Genomic DNA, 22,389 nt, shown 5'->3' with positions numbered 1-22,389 from the left:
AATCACTTTTCGTTATTTTTTTCCCCCCCAAAAAAATTTAATGAATTTCACTGTCTTTTCATGTTTCAGGGGTAAAAATACTTTTAGAATTATAAAAATAAAATTTGCTGAATATACAGTTTTTAAATTTTAAACACAAACGAGTGTTATACATCAGTGTACTGACGAACACAGAACTAATGTCCAGTGGAACAACCCACTGATGACAGTTTTACGAACATTTGATTGTCTACTGATTTTACCATACGATTGGCTACCAAAAGGGAGAAGGGTAAAGATAGAGCATGCTATCTTTATTTATTTTCAAACTTTCGTTATCGAGGAGTTGAAACAATAATTCCAAATAATCTATACACTGCCGAATAGAATAATTTTTGTTAGGTCACCGTACAAGTTTGTGGCTTAATATATTTCGAAAAATTATGTTTTTTTTTAAATAAAAAAGTAACAAGAAGAACAAGGGGCTCGCGGGAGCCCCTTATAGCTCACCACTGCTTGTAATGCAATTGTGTGTGTGTTAATGTGGATCAGACTGTGTAAATATTCCTTTTTGATTTAATTAAATGGTTTGTGAACAACAAAATGGACTGATTCTGTCAATGCACTATCCTGAAAATTTCGAACCTGCATAAGATAAAGTTTAAGTGATCAATAACGCCTCTATAGCGCAATTGGAAGAATCGGTACTCAATAAATAACGGAAAAAACTCACGTAGAAAGATTATTTATTAGTATAATTTTCGGCTGTGTGTCACAGGCATCCTTCAGTACATTAAGCTCAAAATTAAACACTAACTGACAATTCCAAAAAGCGCCACCTAAGTAGCTGGTGTAAGATAACTAAAAAGGTCAATAACTTTCCAAAAAAAAAAAAAAAAAAAAAAAAAAAAAAAAAAAAAAAAAAAAAATAATATAATAAAAAGTTAGGAAAGATTAGCTGATTTGTAAAGTACTATCTCCCATAAAGGGGACAGACGTAAGCCGTCGGATCTGTTTAAGTTAGGAGAATGAAGTAGAGTTTCACATGTTTCTTTATAAAGGAGTTCCATAAGAAACTGACTTTTGTGAAGATCTCTTGTCTTTCTCCAATGAACTCTGTGTCTAGTGAAGATGGCATGTTCAGAAAGTCCAGACTTTTCAGGTTTAAAGTATTCAATATAAGATTGGTGTTCTTCTAGCCGAATAGAGGCAGATCTTCCCGTTTGTCCGAAATAAGATAATCCACAAGAGCACGGAATCTGGTAGACACCTGGATGATTAAGATGTGGAAGCTTGTCCTTAGGAGAAGTGAGAAAGGTGGAGATTTTTCTAAACGGTTGAAAGGCAACAAAAATATTCAGTGGTTTTAAAACTTTTGCTATACGTTCACTGATGCCTTGTACATAAGGGATAGTAATGCGCATTATTTCCTCTGTGTTTGAAGAGGAAGACATACGAGTTTTTTCCGTTATTTATTGAGTACCGATATGTCTACTCACGGTTTACCTCTTTTAAAACTAATTGGAAGAATGATGGCACATTGCGCCCTTCGATTGGAATAGGCCTAAGTTCGATTCTCGTTGTGATGGGAGGAATCTTTATGTGGACCTTTTCAATAGAAGGTGAGTTAGCCAATCTCATATGAAGGTAACAGGGGTTTTTCTCCCGGAAACTCGGGTTTTTCATCCCACATACAGACAAATCGGCTCTTAAGAATAGATGCAATTTACAGACAATAAATACTAGTTGTGGTGGTGGGCGGTAAATGGCGTTGATTGGTAGTAGAGGTTCAGTGTAGTGGTGGAGGCAGTTGTATAGTAGGTGTCCTCCCGCGATGAGTCTTCAGACTCCTTGGAGGTGTCACGAATAATAATAATAATCAAGCCATGACTAATTAAAAGTAAAGATTAACATAAGAGGAGAATGCCAACAATATCTGGTTTGCCTTTAGTTTAAAATCTTAAATCTTGCACTCAATACATAATCTAACTGGCACAGTTGTGAAACAAATAAATTTGTTAGACTATAGAACATAAGATCTAGTAAAATAGCAGCAGTTGATCATTCATGAGGTTTAAGTAAAGAACAAGAAAGACAAAGCGGGGTTAAGAAATACATAGTGTAACAGAGAAATATAACACCATATCCCATCATTATTCTTTCAACTCAGTTACAGATATGCTAAATAGCAGAACACTTCTCAATCTCTCTCTCTCTCTCTCACTCACACACACACACACTTTACAACTAAGGATTCAATAAATATTTATGAAACCTTGAAAGAAATTCCAAGCATTTACAATAACTTTCTTTAATTAAATCCCAGTTATATGCAGACAGTAATACAAAATTCTAAATATCAGATTAAAATGCATTAAAATACAAATATAAAAAAAACAGTAAAGACACAAAGTCATAATACAAAGAAAAGGTATTATAATGAGTTATAATACCTTAAGTTGTGCCTATCCCATTTCCACCTCCATACATATTTCAAAATAATGTATTTGGTAAAAGACAGATTCTTACCATTTGTTGTGGTTTCGTAAGGCCAGCCATAACACCACCAATATAAACTCCCATATCATTATCATTTCTGTTCATGTATCTGGAATCAGAGCTGTAATCTGACATTGAGGTTTGAGAAGGCTAAAAGAAAAATTTAGAAGTCACCAAAGTAGCTCATGTATACGTGATTTTCTGTATTTTTATGGTGAATAAAAGAAATAATAAATAAAAATTTACTGCATAGCAAGATAACCAACCAATATGGATTTCCTTTTTTTTTACCTACAATCAGTACAACAAATGTAATATCTCACTAAAATAAAGAGCCAAAAGGCTTCAGTTCAGCAATGTAAAACTATACAAGACAAGCAGATAGATATTAGATTCAGCATTATTTCAAAGCCAAATGTAGAAAAATTATGAAAGTTTTGTAAGGTAAGTTTGACCAGAGAGCACATGGGAATACATTTCCCAGCATTCACGAATTGCCTTAGTATGGCCACTTAGAAGACATAGGCACTGCCCAAGCATCTAAATATTTGCCCTTTATTGGTCCATTTTTGATAAGGTTTCACTGACCTGACAGCTGTTTTGAAAGTAATTACTTTTATGCACCAATCGAGAATTCACGTACGAAAAACACATCTCTCTGACATTTCAAGTTCCTTAGTGCTGAACAAGAGTTTTTCCTCTCTTAAGGTTTCTACCTGATCTCTGAGGAGAATCGACCAATTCGAAACAGCTACCAGCTCAGCAAAACCTTATCAAAATAGACCATGTATAGAACTTGGGGGTGCCTATGTCTTCTAAGTGGTCCATACTAGGGCAACTCTTGAATGCCGTGGAATGTATTCCCGCTCTCTGATCAACTTACCTTACGTAATTTTCATAGTTTCTACATTCAGCTTTGAAATAATGCTGGATCCAATATCTACTTGTCATATATAATATTTAATATCTGACTAATAAGAGTCAAAGAAATTACCTCCCTTTGCTTAAAAAAAAAACCCTCTGATCTAAAATTCAGTCTTTTAATTGGATATTAAGCACCATGGCCTTGATGGGCCTCACTGAAAAACAGTGCCTGAGTCCTGGAGCTTTCTATTCCCCAAATTAACGAAAACCTTAAAGGATCACACTTTCAGCCCACAGATGATATCCAAAAAAATATAACAGCCATTTTACAAGGAAATGAACTAATGAAACAAGCTGGAACTAGACTTCAAAGCTGATGAACCACAATTAAAAATAATTGTTTATTTACAAATACTTTCTGATTGAGTCTCTTACAATAAGTAAAGACATAAAGCGCTTAGGAAAAACAGCACTACTTTTGAATACAATTTAAGTACTTAATGAAATTAATTCAAATGGCTTACCTGATTATCCATAACTGCAAATGCCATAGCAGTATGTATTACCTCTAAAAGGTGCATTGTGAGTTCATTCATATCTGTTAAAGGTTTAACTTTAAATGCAATAATCAAACGTTTCCCTTTTACTGTACGCATAGCACCTGTAACTCTTAGATATGTATTCTCCATTATTGATGATCTTTGTTGGGCTGTAGCATCCTAAATACAAAAAAATAATCAATGAAACTCATTTGCTTTTTCATATTCCCTCTCTCTTGTTCAATCCCATTCCATTCCATCCCATACACACACACACACACACACAAAAAAAAAAAAAAAAAACATCAGCTATTTTCTAACTTATGGTTAAGATATTCATTTTTATCATGTAAATAGCTATGTAAGAAATCAGCTGCAGTTATCTGAAATAAGTAAATTTAAAGGCAGGTCAGAACAGGTATGTATATACAGAAAAAAAGAGAAAGGAAGCAGTTATAATAATATTCATTTATTTTTGAAAATGCCTAAGTACTGCTCACAACTAGCTTTGGGACATTGATAACCATGGCTGCATTTACCATAAGGTGCAAGCTAGGGCCTCACTCTCTATGGGGGGGGCCACATTTTAAAACCTTACTTCTCACAAACAACAATATAAAAACTAGACTATTTATAGTTGCAAAATCAAATACTTATTTTTAAATATTAAATTCATAATATAAAAACTAGAGGGCACTGAAAAATTTGCGAGGCTTCCTGCCTTCATTTGAAATACATTGTCCTTTCCTTAGAATTTTAAACTAACAGGAACTGCTGTATTGCATAATATTCATGTACGCGAGTGTACCATTTCTTTGCTTAGACATACATACATGTCCAGCAAAGCCTGGATAAGATTCTGTTCACCTGTTGAAAGAAAATGGATCAGAAGTGTAATTTGACCATCATGTTCATTAGAAGGTGCAATAATCCTTCATGCTGAAAAGAACATTTAACTAGATTACCTGGCATAAGTAGCTACATTCACTGCCTATAGCAAGAAATGCAGTTGCTTGCCGTTTGCTCGGTAACCAGAATTTAAGCTATATCAAACTAAATACCTACGAGTCATATTAATTTTTACTTCTTGTTTTATCGTATAATTATAGTTTTTAATGCCAGTGCAAAACAAGAAATCTTTTCATACTTTCTTTACTTCATATTGTATCGCTTTGGAAGATCAATGTTACTATCAATTTTTTTTGCTAATTATTTTAATCGGCAATACATTTTATTCTCCCAGAACTTGATTCAGATAATTATTTTTGTCAAACAATTATTTCATAAATTCATGAAAATCTGAATTTTAAAATAAATACACCCTTCATCTGTCAAAATTAAGTTTTCTTTATTTTTTTATTCATAATCTTAGCTGAAGGTTAGTTCAAAGATTGCGCCAAAGTTCACACTTTTACGCTTTTGCTTTATAGAGTATCATTCGTAAATCTTGAATCATATCACGTAATGCATAATTTTTAGAAAGTAATCTGTAGGTTTTTGCACTTCAACTTTCTTGGTTCCCCTAATCACTCACTACAAATTGAAATAAACAGTGGTTATGAAGTCAACTGTTATGTACATATTTTTGGCAAATTTCAATATTTTGTGGCAGTTTTGAAGTAGCGATACTTTCCCTACAGTTTATCATTTGAAACATGTATAGGTGCATGGATCAAAATGAAATTTTATTTTCAAAATTTTCATAATAGAATTAACATTGTATTTCGCCTTTGATAGCTAACTCCCCTCCCAAAATTTAAATGCAAATATATGTATACCAATGTTGTGTTATTTTTATTTTCTTAAAATAAGTTATGGAAATGTCGATTTTTATTTTCAATAAACTAAAAAAAATGCATATGAATTTGATTAACTGAAATAGACTTGTTCTTTTGAGGCCTCATAATGATGTTGCAGCTAGGGCCTCCAAAAGTATAAATGTGGCCCTGTTGATAACTATTTTTACAATTGATAACATTATACTGTTTCCATCCATACAGCAAATGGATATGAAACATGATGTGATTGCATCTCTCATAGGGAAAATTATTACAAATATTTATTATTATACAGGTATCTCGATGGAGTCAAAAGACTCATCATGGGAGAGCCACACTAACCAATATTCACACAGTATACTTATCATACCTACCACTGGCAATCCATTCCAATCGTTCACCACTCTAAGCAAAGAATCCAACTTGCACACCCTTATTAACTACATTTTTACACAACTTCCAGGGATGATCCCTTATTCTCCCCCTCTCCCACCACTCCTCATGTATTGAAAAATTTGTGTCAATCTTATAAGATCCTTTTAGTAACTTAAGTTTCTATCATGTTCCCTCTCCTATACCTGTCAACTAAATTCTGCTACCCACTCACCTTCAACTTCTGTGGAATGCTCCCTATCCTCACAGGAAGCATTCCACAGATGCATCACCATCCTGGTCACTTGTCTCTGAATTCACTGCACCACCTCCTGATATGATCCCCCCAAGAAAACTCGGTGACCAAATCTGTGCCCAGTAGTCAAGATGTGGCTGAATCATAGCCTTATAAATAATTTCTTTAACTTTTCAATGTGTTCTTCAACATCCAAGTAATCCTTTAAGCTATTTTGCCAGCTTTTGCAATATGTCCTCCGAACTTCAAATCTTTATCCACCATCAGCCCCAGATCCCTAGCCTCATCAATTTCCTGTAATCTAGTTTCATCAATATGATGCAAAGTATGTAATCTTTTCATCCAAAGGGCATTACCTTACATTTTGCACCATTAAAATAACAACTAATGTCCTTTGCCTGCACCACTAGTTCCTTTAAATCATCCTGCAGGATATCGATATCACCACCTTTATCAACTACTGCTTTCCCCAGTTTTGCATCATCAGCAAACAACTGACCCCCCCCCCCCCACATACACACATTAAATCTTCTACTATATCATTAATATACAAATTATAGAGCAGTGGCCCTAGTACATAGCCCTAAGGAATTCCGCTAGTTATTCACTTTGATTCCACTCCACCATACACATCTCTCTGATGTCTGTCTGTCAGTTACACTCTCTAACCATGTCGCCATCCTCATATCCATTTCCATTTGCTCCCACTTATGCAATAGTTTTCCTTGCCTTATTCTGTCAAATGCCTTTGCAAAGTTCAGAAGTATTATCATGGTATAGCTATTTATTTCTTTTATTCAATTCTGCTGTCACTTTCTTATAAAATGTGTGAATAAATTATTACGGCAGGACCTACCTTTCACAAAGCTGTGCTGTCCCCTATACTGTATCATATTCCTATCCATCCATTCCTGAATTCTACCTTTAATCAACTTTTCCAATACTTTAACAACCAATCCAGAGACACTAATTACTCTGTAATTTGATAATTCTGTCTTGGAGTCACTTTTATGTAATGGAACTACCTTATATTCTTTCCACTCTCTTGGAATCCTGCCAAAGTTGAGACTTAGATTAAATAACTTCACCAGAGGCAGTTTTCTTCACATTCTCATAGTACACGAGATGACACACCATCCAGTCCTCCCACAGCTGTACTCAGATTGATATTTATCATTACATTTTGAGTACCTCCAGTTAATCTATCTCGATTCTCACATCAGTAACTGCAAATTTTCCACCTGGATGATACACCATCAGCAAACAAATGACCCTCCCCATCCTTAAATCTTCTGCTAATCATTAATATACAAATTAAAGAGCAGTGGCCCTAGAACATAACCTGACGACAATCCACTAGTCACTTTCTTTAATTCCACTCCATCATACACCACCTGATGTCTGTCTGTCAGTCACATTCCCTAGCCATGTAACTAGCCCCATATCCATTTCCAATTGTTCCAACTTATGCAATAGTTTTCCTTGCAGTATTCTGTCAAATGATAGAATAACTGCAAAAGTCTCCAGCTAGATGATACATAACTGCAAACTGATCACTTAGTAACTCAACTATTTCTTCTGCTTCTGTCACGTCCCTATTATCACCAGTGATGAAGGTTATCCTTCCAAAATCATTCTAATTCTTTTTACTTCTTACATAGCAAAAAAAACTCATAGATTTATTTAGGCCTGTTTTGCTAATTGTCTCTCATAATCTTATTTAACCTTGGTTACCATATTAGTTACTCTTCTTGCCCGCACTTTGTAATACTCATGAGCCTGCTGATTCCTTTTTTGTTTTATATTCTTTCCGCAGTGCTTTCTTTCTTTCTTTTTTTTTTAAAGTTTTTGTTTATATTGCTACTCATCCACTTAACCATTCCTTGCAGCTTCTTATGCCATGGCAAGCTGCCACCTAAGTTTGTCATTCATAATCACCAGCTTTGTAATTCCACATGTTGAACAACCTTCCAGAACAACTCTGCATAGTATAGTCACTTTCCTTGATCAGAGGTAGAGTTGCTACTGTAGTTATAGATAGATCCTCTGATGCTATTACCAGATCCAACACCCTCAAATCCCTGGTCCTCTTTATTACATGCTGTTTCAAGTAATTATCCCTTAACTGTATAAATTCCACTACCATCGATGCTCAACTACCATTGTGCCCAATCCTCCTCCTAATCCACATCCTGTAGATAGGTGAAGTCTCCTATGATATTTGCTCGGACTGCACTTATTGTGCTAATCTGCTAAATGCATGGCATCCAATGATATATTGTGTCCTATTGGACTTTCTCTTTCAGCCTCAAATGAACCACCTCTCCAAGATCTACAATCCTTGGAGAGGTGGTTCTTCTTAATTTCTATTTTAGTTGGTTGAAGTTCTTTGACTATCATTAATAACACCTCTCTTCCTGCCCTATTCCATCTATCCTCTTTGAAAATACGAAATCCTTCCCATTCTATCACTGTATCATTCTCTGTCAATCAGTTCTTGCTGAAGCCAATAATTTATGGCCAAGTTGAGATGACAAATGCCAAAAACTCTTCTCCTTTATTTCTGATACTTCTGGCATTCAATATATATGCATTTTAACATCTCCTTTGGGCCCACAGTTATCCTTGCATGATGTCATTATCAGCCAATTCAGATTCTAAAACCTGGGAAACCATACCCAGCTGTGCAACCATTCCTAAACTCACATTTATTTGTCTCAGTAGTGGCCAGACATGCTTGATTGCACCTCTAGTTTTTCTGATTTTTCACTTCCAAATTCTCACTGAACAACACTTTCTCCAAACATCTAATTGCAAACCATTCAAATGCAGTCCATCAGGCATAAACAATTCCTTCTATTCATCAAATTCACTTTACACATCTATTAACTGCATACCATTTCTTCTGCACAATCTTCTCATTGACTTATTAGCAATCATGGCCCTGCTCAATTTTGTATTATCATGGCAGCACACTCAGAATCTTTTACTATTCCTTTTCATTTCTTTAAATAACTCTTTTATATCCTCTCTCATTGCATATTCCTCACCTTTCAAATCATTTGCAAATATGAAACAATCAATTCTTACTTTTCCCTTCTGCAAATTAACAACTTCACTAACATCCTTGATTTTTGCACCTGGAAAAACATGCTTTCATCAATTCCTCATTAAATACACCTCATGTCATCAAATCCCCATTCAATACTTTCTCTTTACTCCAAGTTTCTCACATTTTTATGCACCACACACCAATCACTTCTCCAGTCTCTCAAGCTGTTTTATCATGTGAAGAAGTCTGCACACAAGGGAAGGGCTGGAAAGTTCTGATAAACACCTAGAACAAAATTGATATTAAAGCAACTAATAAAGCACAAGAAAGAACATACTAGTAGCAGAGTTATGAAGGTAACTTTAACTCAACATCACCAGAGTTAAAGATGGTACTATCAACATAAGAAGCCTGAATGGCAAGAAATGGAGCTAGCTGAGGAATTAGATAAGTACCAGATCGACATAATAGGGGTGACTGAAACAAAAAAGACAAAAACTGGTGAGATCTTTCTGAGCAATAAATACAAAATGTTATATTCAGGAAATGACAATCAACGAAAAGGAGTAGCCATAGTATTCAACACAAAATACGAGGCTAATCTTCTTGAATGGCAGGCAGTCTCAAGTAGACTGATGTGGGCAAATATCAGAATGGGAAATTAGACAATGAGACTTAATTCTGCCTATGGTCCCACAGAAGGTTCTATTAAGGTAGAAGTGGAGGAATTTTTTGATGCTTTAGAAAAAGCAACTGACACAATGAAAAAGGAAAAGTTGGTCCTTGTTGGGAATCTAAATAGCAGAGTAGGAAATGATTGTCAGACATACAAAAATATTTTGGGAAAATTTGGAGAAAAGAGCAAAGCTAATAATAACGGCAAATACCTGTTGGATTTCTGCTCAGGACATGGACTGGTTATTACTAACACCATGTTCCAACATAAAAATGTGCACAAATTCACAAGGAGAGAAGAGGCAAGGAATAAGAAAAATCTCATTGACTATGTTATTGTTGATAGTGATGTTTTCTCCCTGGTGCAGGACACCAGAATGTACACAGGATTTGAAATTGGAAGCGATCACTATTTAGTCTTGAGCAGGATAAAATTGAATTTCATATTGAAAAGAATAACATGTAAGAAAGTTTTAAAGCGAATACAGCTCTCATATGTGAACTGTAGGCTAAAATACACAAAGATTATTGAAGAAAAAATGAAAGAGTTAGAGAACAGGGACCAAACCTTGGAGATTCAGTGGCAAGCCTTAAAGAAAACCCTGATTGATTCAGCCAGAGAGGCATGTGGTGAGGTTGTCTGCAAGGATAGAAAAATCAGAACTCCATGGTGGATACAGGAAGTTAATAAGGCAGTGAAGGAAAAGAAAAAAGCATATCAAAAGTTCCTGGCAAATAAGCCAGCTTTTGCTCTTATAGAATACAGAGACAAATGTAAGAAAGCAAAACACTGTGTAAAACTAACTAAACAAAAGTCATGGGAGGACTTGGGCAAGAACATAGAAAATAAATATCAAGAAGGTGGTAAGATATTCTGGAGGTTGTTGAAGAAACTTAGAAATGGAGGAAAGAGTGCTGTAAAAGGAGTTAGAGATGACAAAGGTGACATGAAAACAGGAGAAAAAGATATCCTTGCTAAATGGAAGAACAGTGATAGCACAGTGGTAAAAAACACTCAACAGGCATATAGTCAGGAATACATATCCATACTTGAAGTAGAAAAAGCTATCAAAGGCTTGAGATGTGGAAAGGCAGCAGGATAGATGATATTCAACCAGAAATACTGAAGTATGGTGGTATAAAAGTGTAACAGTGGCTGCACTGCATAGTTCAGAAAGCCTGGACAGAGGGACGAATTCCCGATGATTGAAGTAGAGCTCTAATAGTACCCATATATAAAAAGGGAAATAAAACTGAATGTGAGAATTACAGAGATATTTCCCTACTGAGTGTTCCTGGCAAGATCTATGCAAGTATACTTGAGAAACGGCTGAGAAGAATTGTGAAAGAGAAGCTTAGTGAAGAACAAGCTGGATTCAGGCCAAATAGAGGCTATCAGGATCAGGTCTTCACATTACGACAAATAGTTGAGAAAGCATGGGAATATAACAAAGATCTATATTTAAGTTTCGTCGATCTGGAAAAGGCATATGACAAGGTGCCAAGAGAGAAGCTATTCAATACACTACAGTTATATGGTGTTAATGGGGCATTATATCAAGCAATACTTAGTCTTTATTTGAGTTGAAAGTCAGCAATTAGAATTGAAGGAAGTATAGGAAGATGGTTTAATGTTAAATCTGGTGTGAGACAAGGATGTACATTATTCCCTCTGTTATTCATTATTTATATGGATCACATTATGAAGGGAAGTGGTATTAAACATGATATCAGAATTGGAGATGTTAATGTGAGCTCTTTGCTGTATGCGGATGATGTTATACTTCTAAATAAATCCGCTACAAGTTTGCAAGATTGCCTGACTAAATTGAATAACTGTTGTAATAGATATGGTATGAAGGTCAGCATTAAAAAGATAAAGATAATGAAAATAGGTAGAATTGTGGAAAATGTCAACTGTGTTGTGAACGGGGAACCTGTGGAACAAGTAAAAGATTTCAGCTACTTAGGCACGATTTTTGGTGAAGATGGAAAATTAAATATGGAAATAGACAACAGAATCAACAAAGCTGGTATGGTAGGAAGTCAATTGAATAAATTCATATGGAATAAGAGAGAAATTAGTCGGAAACACTAAATTAGCTGTATACAAGACAGTGTTCAAACCAGTTTTAACTTATGGATCTGAGAGCTGGGTCAGAAGTAAAAGTCCTGACCAAAGACTAGAGACCGCAGATATGAGAGTCCTGAGAAAGATTAGACGCATGAACAGATGGCATCAATGGCAATATCATATTAAAAATGAGGATATTAGGAAAGAATTTGACATTGTCAGCATCCAGGAATGCGTTAGCAGAGCTAATCTCAGGGTGGTATGGTCACTTAAACAGAATGGACGAGGAAAGATTAGCAAAACAAGTGTTCTCTGCCAAGTTGGCAGGAAAACGACCCAGAGGAAGACCAAGATATAGGTGAATTGATATGGTACAAAGTGCCTTAGACGATAGAAATATAAGATCTGATAATGTTGGAGTCTTGACAAGTAACAGACTGATTTTTAGGAAAATTGTGTATAGGAAGTTAGTAATGATGTAAGTTTTTTCATGTAATACTATTATATCCTGTACACCCCTTCAGGGTACATGTCAGGATTTTGATGATATCCTCGTATGTTGTTTCTTGTGGTTATATCAGTTTAATTTATTATATCAGTTGCTTTAATATCATTTTTGTTCTAGGTGTTTATCAAAACTTTCCAGATCCTCCCTATTTATATCTCTCAGCACTGTTACCTTGATCCATAAGGAATACATTTTGTCCTCTGAAGAAGTCCGCGTAAGTGTGCTATTTCTCTCTGCACTGTCACCTCTATCTATAAGGGATAGAGTGCAGCAGACCAAAAATAACTTGGCTACAATCTTTGAAGGAAATGTTAAAATTAGAGTGTTAGAGAGATGACAGAAATGGCCAGATGGCCATTTCTGTCATTTCTTATTATCTGTCTCATCTTTTATTATGTTTTAAGATAATAGAAGCTCTTAGATTATAAATTATAACAGAAGCCCTTAGATAATGGCACTGAAAAACAATTTATTGACACAACAAAATATATTTATGAAATGCTGTAGTAAATATCATTCTCAATGAAATAAGCAAAAAATTTCAAATAAATCAAGGAGGCACCATTTCTCCCAAACTCTTCACATCAACACTGGAAGATATTACTAATTTAGAATGGTCCAATACAGGAGTCACTATTAATGGAATTAAATTAAATAACCTAAGATTTGTTAAAGATACCAAGCAATTTTATAAGTTAGGTTTTTTAATCCTTTTTCCCAAGTAAGCAAACAGACATGTAAGTGAAGTTTGCGGCTGCACGTAGTGCAACACTACGCAACTCATGGTAAAGGTGGAGCAAGCTCTGATCACTCTCCTTAGAATTTTTCCCTAATGCAAAGCACATTTCCTTGCAGAAATATATGATGATGCTATGCATTAAGGTAATGGTCATTACCCATACTGGTTTCGACCTTTATTGAGGTCTCGTCAGTGGGAGCCAGACCTAAAAAATGCCAAAGGTGAAGTAATACAGAGCTTATAAATATTTTACCTAAACAAGTTGTCATAAGGTGCTTTGACCTCATTAAATAAAAATCTCAGGATGGGAGTAATATGTAGAAAGGTTTTTACCTTGGGTATATATTATGTTAAAGATACCAAGCAATTTTATAAGCTAGGTTTTTTAATCCTTTTTCCCAAGTAAGCAAACGGACAAGTAAGTCAAGTTTGCGGCTGCATGTAGTGCAACACCAGGCAACTCGTGGTAAAGGTGGAGCAAGCTCTGATCACTTTCCTTAGAATTTCCCCCTAGCGGAAATGTATGATGCTATGCATTAAGGTAATGGTCACTACCCATACCGGTTTTGACCTTTATTAAGGTCTCGTCAGTGGGAGCCAGACCTAAAAAATGGGTAGTGACCATTACCTTAATGCATACCATCATACATTTCTGCAAGGAAATGTGCTTTGCATTAGGGGAAATTTCTAAGGAAAGTGATCAGAGCTTGCTCCACCTTCACCATGAGTTGCACTACGTGCAGCTGCAAACTTGACTTACTTGGGAAAAAGGAGTAAAAAACCTAGCTTATAAAAATTGCTTGGTATCTTTAACATAATATATACCCAAGGTAAAAAACTTTATATGTATTACTCCCATCCTGAGATTTTTATTTAATGAGGTCAAAGCACCTTATGGCAACTTGTTTAGGTGAAATATTTATAAGCTCTGTATTACTTCATCCTTGGCATTTTTTGGGTCTGGCTCCCACTGACGAGACCTCAATAAAGGTCGAAACTGGTATGGGTAGTGACCATTACCTTAATGCATAGCATTAAGGTAATACATTTCTGCAAGGAAATGTGCTTTGCATTAGGGGAAAATTCTAAGGAAAGTGATCAAAGCTTGCTCCACCTTTACCATGCATTGCACTACGTGCAGCCGCAAATTTGACTTACTTGTCTGTTTGCTTACTTGGGAAAAAGGATTAAAAAAAACCTAGCTTATAAAATTGCTTGGTATCTTTAACATAATATATACCCAAGGTAAAAAACTTTCAACCTAAGATTTGTTGATAATATTCTTATTATTGCAAAGAATATGAAAGAGTTAAAAGAAATGATTCTAACAAATAAATCAACAGAAATTGGATTAGACATTAATTCTGAGAAAACCAAAATAGTGACAAATTGAAAAGGATACAATAAAAGATACATTATTAAGGTAAACAATAAAGAAAGAAATTGAAATGGTATATGAGCATATCTAGGCAAATTTTTAACAATGAAGAAACAAGGAGTTACGGAAGGAGAGACTAGCCAATCAAAAGGAAATAATAGATGAAATGCAAAAAACAGAAAGCATGGAAAGATATCTGCTAAACATAAGACTCAAAGATAATATCAAAAATGAAGATATAAGAACCAAAACAAAATTTTTATATATCGGAGAAAACATACTTCAAAAGAAATAGAAAATGGATGAGGCACATCACAAGACTCAAGGACAATAGATGGACAAAAGTTATACTGGAGTGGCAGCCATATGGAGGTAAAAGATCAGCTGGAAGAAGATTGTCAGATGATATAAGGAAAACAAATGGAACTCTCTGGAACCAACAAGCTCAGGATAGAAACAAATGGAGAGAATTGGGAGACATCGATAGCCAGAAATGGATATAAAAAAGGCTTAAAGAAAAGAAGAGGACATCATTAAAAGACTATAAACCAGTACTAAATTAACACACCAGTAAAGTAGGTGTGCTAAGGATTCTTATCCTTATATGCTATATGATAGTCTCCTCCTAGTTATAGATTGCTGATAAGTGCAACAATCAGAGAGAGAGAGAGAGAGAGAGAGAGAGAGAGAGAGGCTTGAATGATAGCTTTATCATCAGTAGTTAAATACATTAAAATGTTTCAACGAAGTGTTGTAACAACAGTATTTATACAATTTGCATAATATGTACAATTCGGTACTAACTATTTCATGCATATAAAACTGCATAAAAGAAATGTCTTCATTTATATATATATATATATATATATATATGAAATAGGTTTGCTATACACTGTACAAAAATGCTTTAACTTAATAAAATGAAATTGCAGGTATCTTCAATAATTAAATACTTTGTTAAATTAAATGTTCTATTCAATAACCAAATATAGCTGTCTTATGATAAATACCATTCATAGCAAACTACCAAAAAAAAAAGAGATCTCAGCTAAAGATAAAATAATACCACTGATATTGCTCTAAATAATAACCCAATGACAAACTATTCCTTTGAGCCTATAATTTTGGAATAGTGAGAATTGAATACATACGAGGATGGTCTGAAAGGTTTTCAGCATAACAATAAAAAAAATTTCTAATTTGAAAATTATTTTTATTTTTCAACAATCTTCCTTAAGACTAATACATTTATTCCAGCGATGCTCCAGCACCGTCCCTGTAGTGGTTGTCAGTAAGATCTGCAAAACACCCCTCTACAGTTGCAATTACCTCTTGATTCAAAAAACAACACTGACCAGCGAGGAAGAGTTTTAGTTTTGGGAAGAGAGAGAAAGAGGAAGCCAAATCTGGGAAACAGGGTGGATCCAACAATTCATAGTGCAGATCCTTTAATTTTCCCATTGCCAAAACCCCTTTCTGGGCAGGTGCAGTGCCCTGATGAAATGGGCACTGCACCTGCCCACAATTTTTTTTCTTTTTCTTTTTTTAGTGTTGCACAGTGACCAGCATTCATTTTAGAAATTATGGACTTTACAACAGTGTTATAAATAACTCCTTTAATTTCCTGACATTATCTTCATATTAAGATCATCACCTGGAGTATATACTAATATACAAGGACAAGCTGAGTTACATTACACACAGTAAGCTAAAGAAACAATGATTTGATCACAGGTTATTCTACTGGCAGGACCTCCAGTGAAAAAAAAATAAAATAAATAAAAAATATATACACACACACATACACACATACACAAATTAATTAATTATTTAGAAATTACATCAATGCTAAATTCTATTTAAGATAACATGGGAAATGATTTTGTTCTTCTTCTGCAAACTGGGTGTTTTCTCACGAATTTTTTCGTCTAGTCTGGTTAAAAGATCAGAATAATATTCCTCGGTTATTGTTTTACTCTTTTCAAGATGATTAATAAACAAAATGCCTTTAGTATCCCAAAAAACACTGATGCCATGACCTTTCCTGATGAGGGAACCGACTTTGTCTTCTTTGGAGCTGAACAACCGACTTCTGCCCACTGTTTTGACTTCTGTTTGGATTTTGGTGTGTAATGGTGAATTCAAGTCTCATCCATAGTAATAAATCAACACACAAAATCAGTTTTATTCTTGTTAAAATGTTCCAAGCACTGTTCAGAGATTTTCATGTGAGTTTGTTTTTGATCTGCTGTGAGCAAGCGTGGCACCCATCTTGCACAAAGCTTTTTCCATTTGCAATTCTTCATGCAAAATATACCATATCATGCACTTGAACAATGATTTCTGGTGTTGTTACACTTTTTGGACGACCTTCACATGGATCATCTTCAAAGCTTGTACAGCCACGCTTAAACTCAGCAGCCCATTTTTTAATTGTCGAAAATGAAGGAGAAGAGTGCCCATAAACTTTTATGAACTTCGAATGAATTTCTTTTGGCAGTAAACTTCTTTTACAAAGAATTTTATAACCATGCAATACTCAATTTTACCCATTTCAAAGGATACAGACAAAGCTTTTGCTTCATGCAGCTGCATAACACAAACTACTTGATAGAATAACTTGCAATTTCACATGGATGCTTATGACAGATGTACCAACTTAAAAAAAAAAAAAAAACGTGTCAATAGTGTTGCCATCTATGGTTGAGGCTGAGCACTTTTCAGACCACCTACGTATGCAATTGAAATAGGGAAAACAAATTCTCCATTATGCTTTTTTTTTTTTACTCTTTCACACCTTTTACCTTAATTGAGATAAAAGAAAATCCTATATAATAGCAAATTTAAGATCATTATCAAAAGCAAGTAACGCACATACTTCTTCATCTCCAAGCCAAAGCTGAACTTCAACTGGTCGTCCTGTCATATCATCTAGCTGATATGTTATTCTCGTTGATTGTTCATCAACAGTTCTCACAATCCCCACTACTGTTATCTAAAATAATAAAATCAGATTATAAAAATAAGGGCCTAAGTCACCAAATAAATTAACCTATGTTATTTATTAGTGTGAATATATATGGAAAGTGTAAATTAGCCTATTACATATATAAATTAATTTACTTCATTTTCAGATGCTTATTGATTTCCATTATTATTACATTAAAACTCCACATGTTAAATACAAATAATGTATTTAACCTTAATTTTGAAAATTAAAACTGTGTCACTAGAAGGGGATAGCTGTTTCATGATTAACATGGCAATGCTGCGTGACCTTTTCACATCTTATCCTTTCAAGTAACTCAGATCACAACTTTATACAAGTTGTGATCTGAGTTATTTTCGTTACTTCTATTCCTCTTTCTTATGGTCTGAATACTGCTTCAGGTCTCCTGATCTAAACACCTGCACAGACTGAGTAGAAGAAATCACATCCTCACAAGATGTGATTTCTTTCTACAGGAGGCAAGGAATAAGAAAAGTCTCAATGACTATGCTATTGTTGATAGTGATGTTTTCTCCCTGGTGCAGGACACCAGAGTGTACAGAGGATTTGAAATTGGAAGTGATCACCATTTAGTCTTGAAATAAGGGATGAATGAAGGCATTCATCCCATATTTCATTTCAAATTCACAGCCACCTGAATGCTAGCTGTGAATATATCAAAATTATTATTAGTCTTGTAGTCTTGGTTATCAAACAATTGTGCCAACAACAGTAAACCTTTGCATACCACGAATGGCTCAAAACTAAAACTTCAGCTGCTCACTCAATCTATACTGCAGCTTGAAACAGCTGTAAAAAAATCATCACCAAATCCAAATCAGACTTTGAAATGGCCAAATGCTGCAAACTTGCCTTCTGTGCAAATGGCAGTCACTCCTTCTGGTCCCCTGTAAAGGTCACTGGGTAAAACCTTTGCCCACCAAGGTTTCTTACCACTCTCATATCTGGATAATACCATATTCGCATCACTCTTCTCTTCCAATTTCTGCATTGATAACGTGGACAAAGTTCTCTCCACTCCATTAACAACTGCTCCCTCCATGTCACCTATAGTCATATGCCAAAAAAGGAATCTAAAGAATCCTTAATAACCTGAACAGAAACAAGGTATCTGGTCCTGATGGCATCATACATACTTGGTTAAAAAGTTGTGCCTCAGAACTAACACCTGTCCTTTATCACCTCTTCAATCTATCACAGGGATTCCCAGAATGGTCAGTAGTGTCCCCCACCCAGAGATCTTTAGGCAAGTTTGAGGGGGGGAGGGTCTTTAGTTTCTAATAAAGTAGTTGGAGTTGGTAATATTATTTTATACTTCCTCACAAAGATAATTCTAGATATAGAATTAGTACACAAAACAAGTTGTTAACTCAGTCAGCAAAGTGGCTTATCCTCATGCACCTGGAAGCACAGCTCATCATCTGTGTGTCCTTAAAACATAAAATAAATTGCTTCAGTTAGTGTCCAAGAAGATTTTTGTTTGAGAGGTCATGCTCAGTTTCCTTTTACCATCATTGCTGTCGTCAAACTTCAGTGCTATTTTTAGTCTCACTACATAGTTCCATTCTGCAGAGTTTGGGGGAGGATTATTTATTTTGATGTAATAGTTTCTTATTAAAATAATTCTGTTAGGAGTTTGAGTTGTGTCGAAATAATTTCTTACAGAAAACAAACCCAATGTTTATATCCGATGCAAAAACATGTCATCTATATTCAGTAGATATTAAATTTCAGGTTTGTGCCTTCTCTCAGTAATGAAACAAAAACCAATATGTCTTTTATCTTGATTGTCAGGCAATGGCAATCAAGGAAAAGAAGATGTAGCCATAGTATTCAACACTAAATATGAGGCTAATCTTCTTGAATGGCAGGCAGTCTCAAGTAGATGTGGTGAACTGCACAAGAGACTTATTTGTGCCTATGGTCCCACAGAAGGTTCTACTAAGGTAGAAGTGGAGGAATGTTTTGAGGCTTAGAGAAAGCAGCTGACACAATGAAAAATTGGTCCTTGTTGAGAATCTAAATAGCAAAGTAGGAAATGATTGTCAGACATACAAAAATATTTTGGGAAAATTTGGAAAAAAGGGCAAAGCTAATGATAATGGCAAATACCTGTTGGATTTCTGCTCAGGACATGGACTGGTTATTACTAACACCATGTTCCAACATAAAAATGTGCACAAATTCACATGGAGAGAAGAGGCAAGGAATAAGAAAAATCTCATTGACTATGTTATTATTGATAGTGATGTTTTCTCCCTGGTGCAGGACACCAGAGTGTACACAGGATTTGAAATTGGAAGCGATTACTATTTAGTCTTGAGCAGGATAAAATTGAATTTCATATTGAAAAGAATAACATGTAAGAAAGTTTTAAAGCAAATAAAAGTTGAGCAGCTCTCATGTGTGAACTGTAGCCTAAAATACACAAAGATTATTGAAGAAAAAATGAAAGAGTTAGAGAACAGGAACCAAACCCTGGAGATTCAGTGGCAAGCCTTGAAGAAAACCTTGATTGATTCAGCCAGAGAGGAATGTGGTGAGGTTGTCTGCAAGAATAGAAAAAACAGAACTCCATTGTGGACACAGGAATTTAAAGAGGCAGTGAAGGAAAGAAGAAAGCATATCAAAAGTTCCTGGCAAATAAGCCAGCTTTTGCTCTTATAGAATACAGAGACAAATGTAAGAAAGCAAAACACTGTGTAAAACTAGCTAAACAAAAGTCATGGGAGGACTTGGGCAAGAACATAGAAAATAAATATCAAGAAGGTGGTAAGATATTCTGGAGGTTGTTGAAAAAGCTCAGAAATGGAGGAAAGAGTGCTGTAAAAGGAATTAGAGATGATAAAAGTGACATGAAAACAGGAGAAAAAGATATCCTTGAAGTATGGAATAATTACTTCAAAAAATTGCTAAATGAAACAAGCAATGATGACAGCACAGTGGTAAAAAAACACTGACCAGGCATGCAGTCAGGAATACATATCCATTCTTAAAATACAAAAAGTCATCAAAAGCGTGAAATGTGGAAAGTCAGCAGGAGTGGATGATATTCGACCAGAAATGCTCAAGTATGGAGGTATAAAAGTCCTACAGTGGCTGCATAGTTCAGAATGCTCTGGACAGAGGGATGAATTCCAAATGATTGGAGTAGAGCTCTCATAGTACCCATATATAAAAAGGGAAATAAAACTGACATGAGAATTACAGAGGTTCATTACTGAGTGTTCCTGGTAAGATATATGCAAGTATACTTGAGAAACGGTTGAGAAGAATTGTGGAAGAAAAGGTTGGTGAAGAACAAGCTGGATTCAGGTCAAATAGAGGCTGTTAGGATCAGATCTTCACCTTATGACAGATAGTTGAGAAATTGTGGGAATATAACAGATTTGTATTTAAGTTTTGTAGATCTGGAAAAGGCATATGACAAGGTGCAAAGAGAGAAGCTGTTCAAAACACTACAGTTATATGGTGTAAATGGGGCATTATATCAAGCAATACTTAGTCTTTATTTGAGTTGTACGTCAGTAGTTAGAATTGAAAGAAGTACAGGAAGGTGGGCTAATGTTAAATTTGGTGTCAGACAAGGATGTACATTATCCCCTCTGTTATTCATTATCTATATGGATCACATTATGGAGGAAAGTGGTTGGTATTAAACCTGATATCAAAATTGGAGATGGATGCTAATTCCAGCTCTTTGCTTTATTCGGTTGATGTTATACTTCTAAATAAATCCGCTAAAAGTCTGTAAGATCTCCTGACTAAACTGAATAACTGTTGTAATAGATACGGTACGAAGGTCAGCATTAAAAAGACAAAGATGATGAAAAGAGGCAAAAACATTGAAAATATCAACTGCATTGTGAATGGAGAATCTATAGAACAAGTAAAACATCTCAGCTACTTAGACACGATTTTTAGTGAAGATGGTAAATTAAATATGGAAATAGATAACAGAATCAACAAAGCTGGTATGGCAGGAAGTCAACTGAATAAATTTATATGGAATAAGAGAGAAATTAGCCAAAACACTAAATTAGGTGTATACAAGACAGTGTTCAAATCAATTTTAACTTATGGATCTGAGAGCTGGGTTAGAAATAAGACACTTGACCAAAGACTAGACTGCAGATATGAGAGTCATGAGAAAGATTAGGGGAATGAACAGATGGCATCAATGGCGATATCATATTAAAAACGAGGATATTAGGAAAGAACAAATGGCATCGTCAGCTTCCAGAAATGCATTAGGCGAGCTAATCTCAGGTGATATGGTCACTTAAACAGAATGGGAGAGGAAAGATTAGCAAAACAAGTGTTCTTTGCTAGGTTTGCAGGAAAAAGACACAGAGGAAGACCAAGATATAGGTGAATTGATACAGTAAAAAGTGCCTTGGAAGACAGAAATATAAGACCTGATAATATTGGAGTCTTGACAAGTAACAGACTTATTTGGAGGAAAATTGTAGATAGGAAGTTAGTAATGATGTAAATTTTTCATGTAGTACTATCATATCCTGTACACCCCTTGAGGATATATATATTATATATATATATCAGGAATTTGATGATGATGATATTAATAGCTTAAGTGCTTCCATAATGCAACTGGAAGGATGATGGTATGTTGTGCCCTTAGACTGGAAAAGGTCCAAAATTCAAT

General features: G+C 35.0%; 1 protein-coding gene across 1 annotated transcript in view; it reads right to left on the bottom strand.

The window, feature by feature from the left end:
• The window catches only part of RPA2 (Replication protein A2), a 102,535-nt gene that overhangs the window by 21,454 nt on the left and 58,692 nt on the right, over positions 1-22,389 (bottom strand). The window contains exons 4-6 of the mRNA XM_090402010.1: positions 17,592-17,708; positions 3,867-4,061; positions 2,509-2,628 (exon numbers count right to left, since the gene is read on the bottom strand). Coding sequence (XP_090258136.1) covers positions 2,509-2,628; positions 3,867-4,061; positions 17,592-17,708 — 432 coding nt within the window. The remainder of the gene's footprint in view (positions 1-2,508; positions 2,629-3,866; positions 4,062-17,591; positions 17,709-22,389) is intronic.

This window comes from Typopeltis vanoorti, chromosome 12 (genome assembly GCF_054136105.1).
Source record: "Typopeltis vanoorti isolate ZY-2024b chromosome 12, IOZ_Tvanoo_1.0, whole genome shotgun sequence".
NCBI lineage: Eukaryota > Metazoa > Arthropoda > Arachnida > Uropygi > Thelyphonidae > Typopeltis > Typopeltis vanoorti.
The sequence above is the reverse complement of the archived record's forward strand: the minus strand, read 5'-3'. Positions and strand labels throughout refer to the sequence as shown.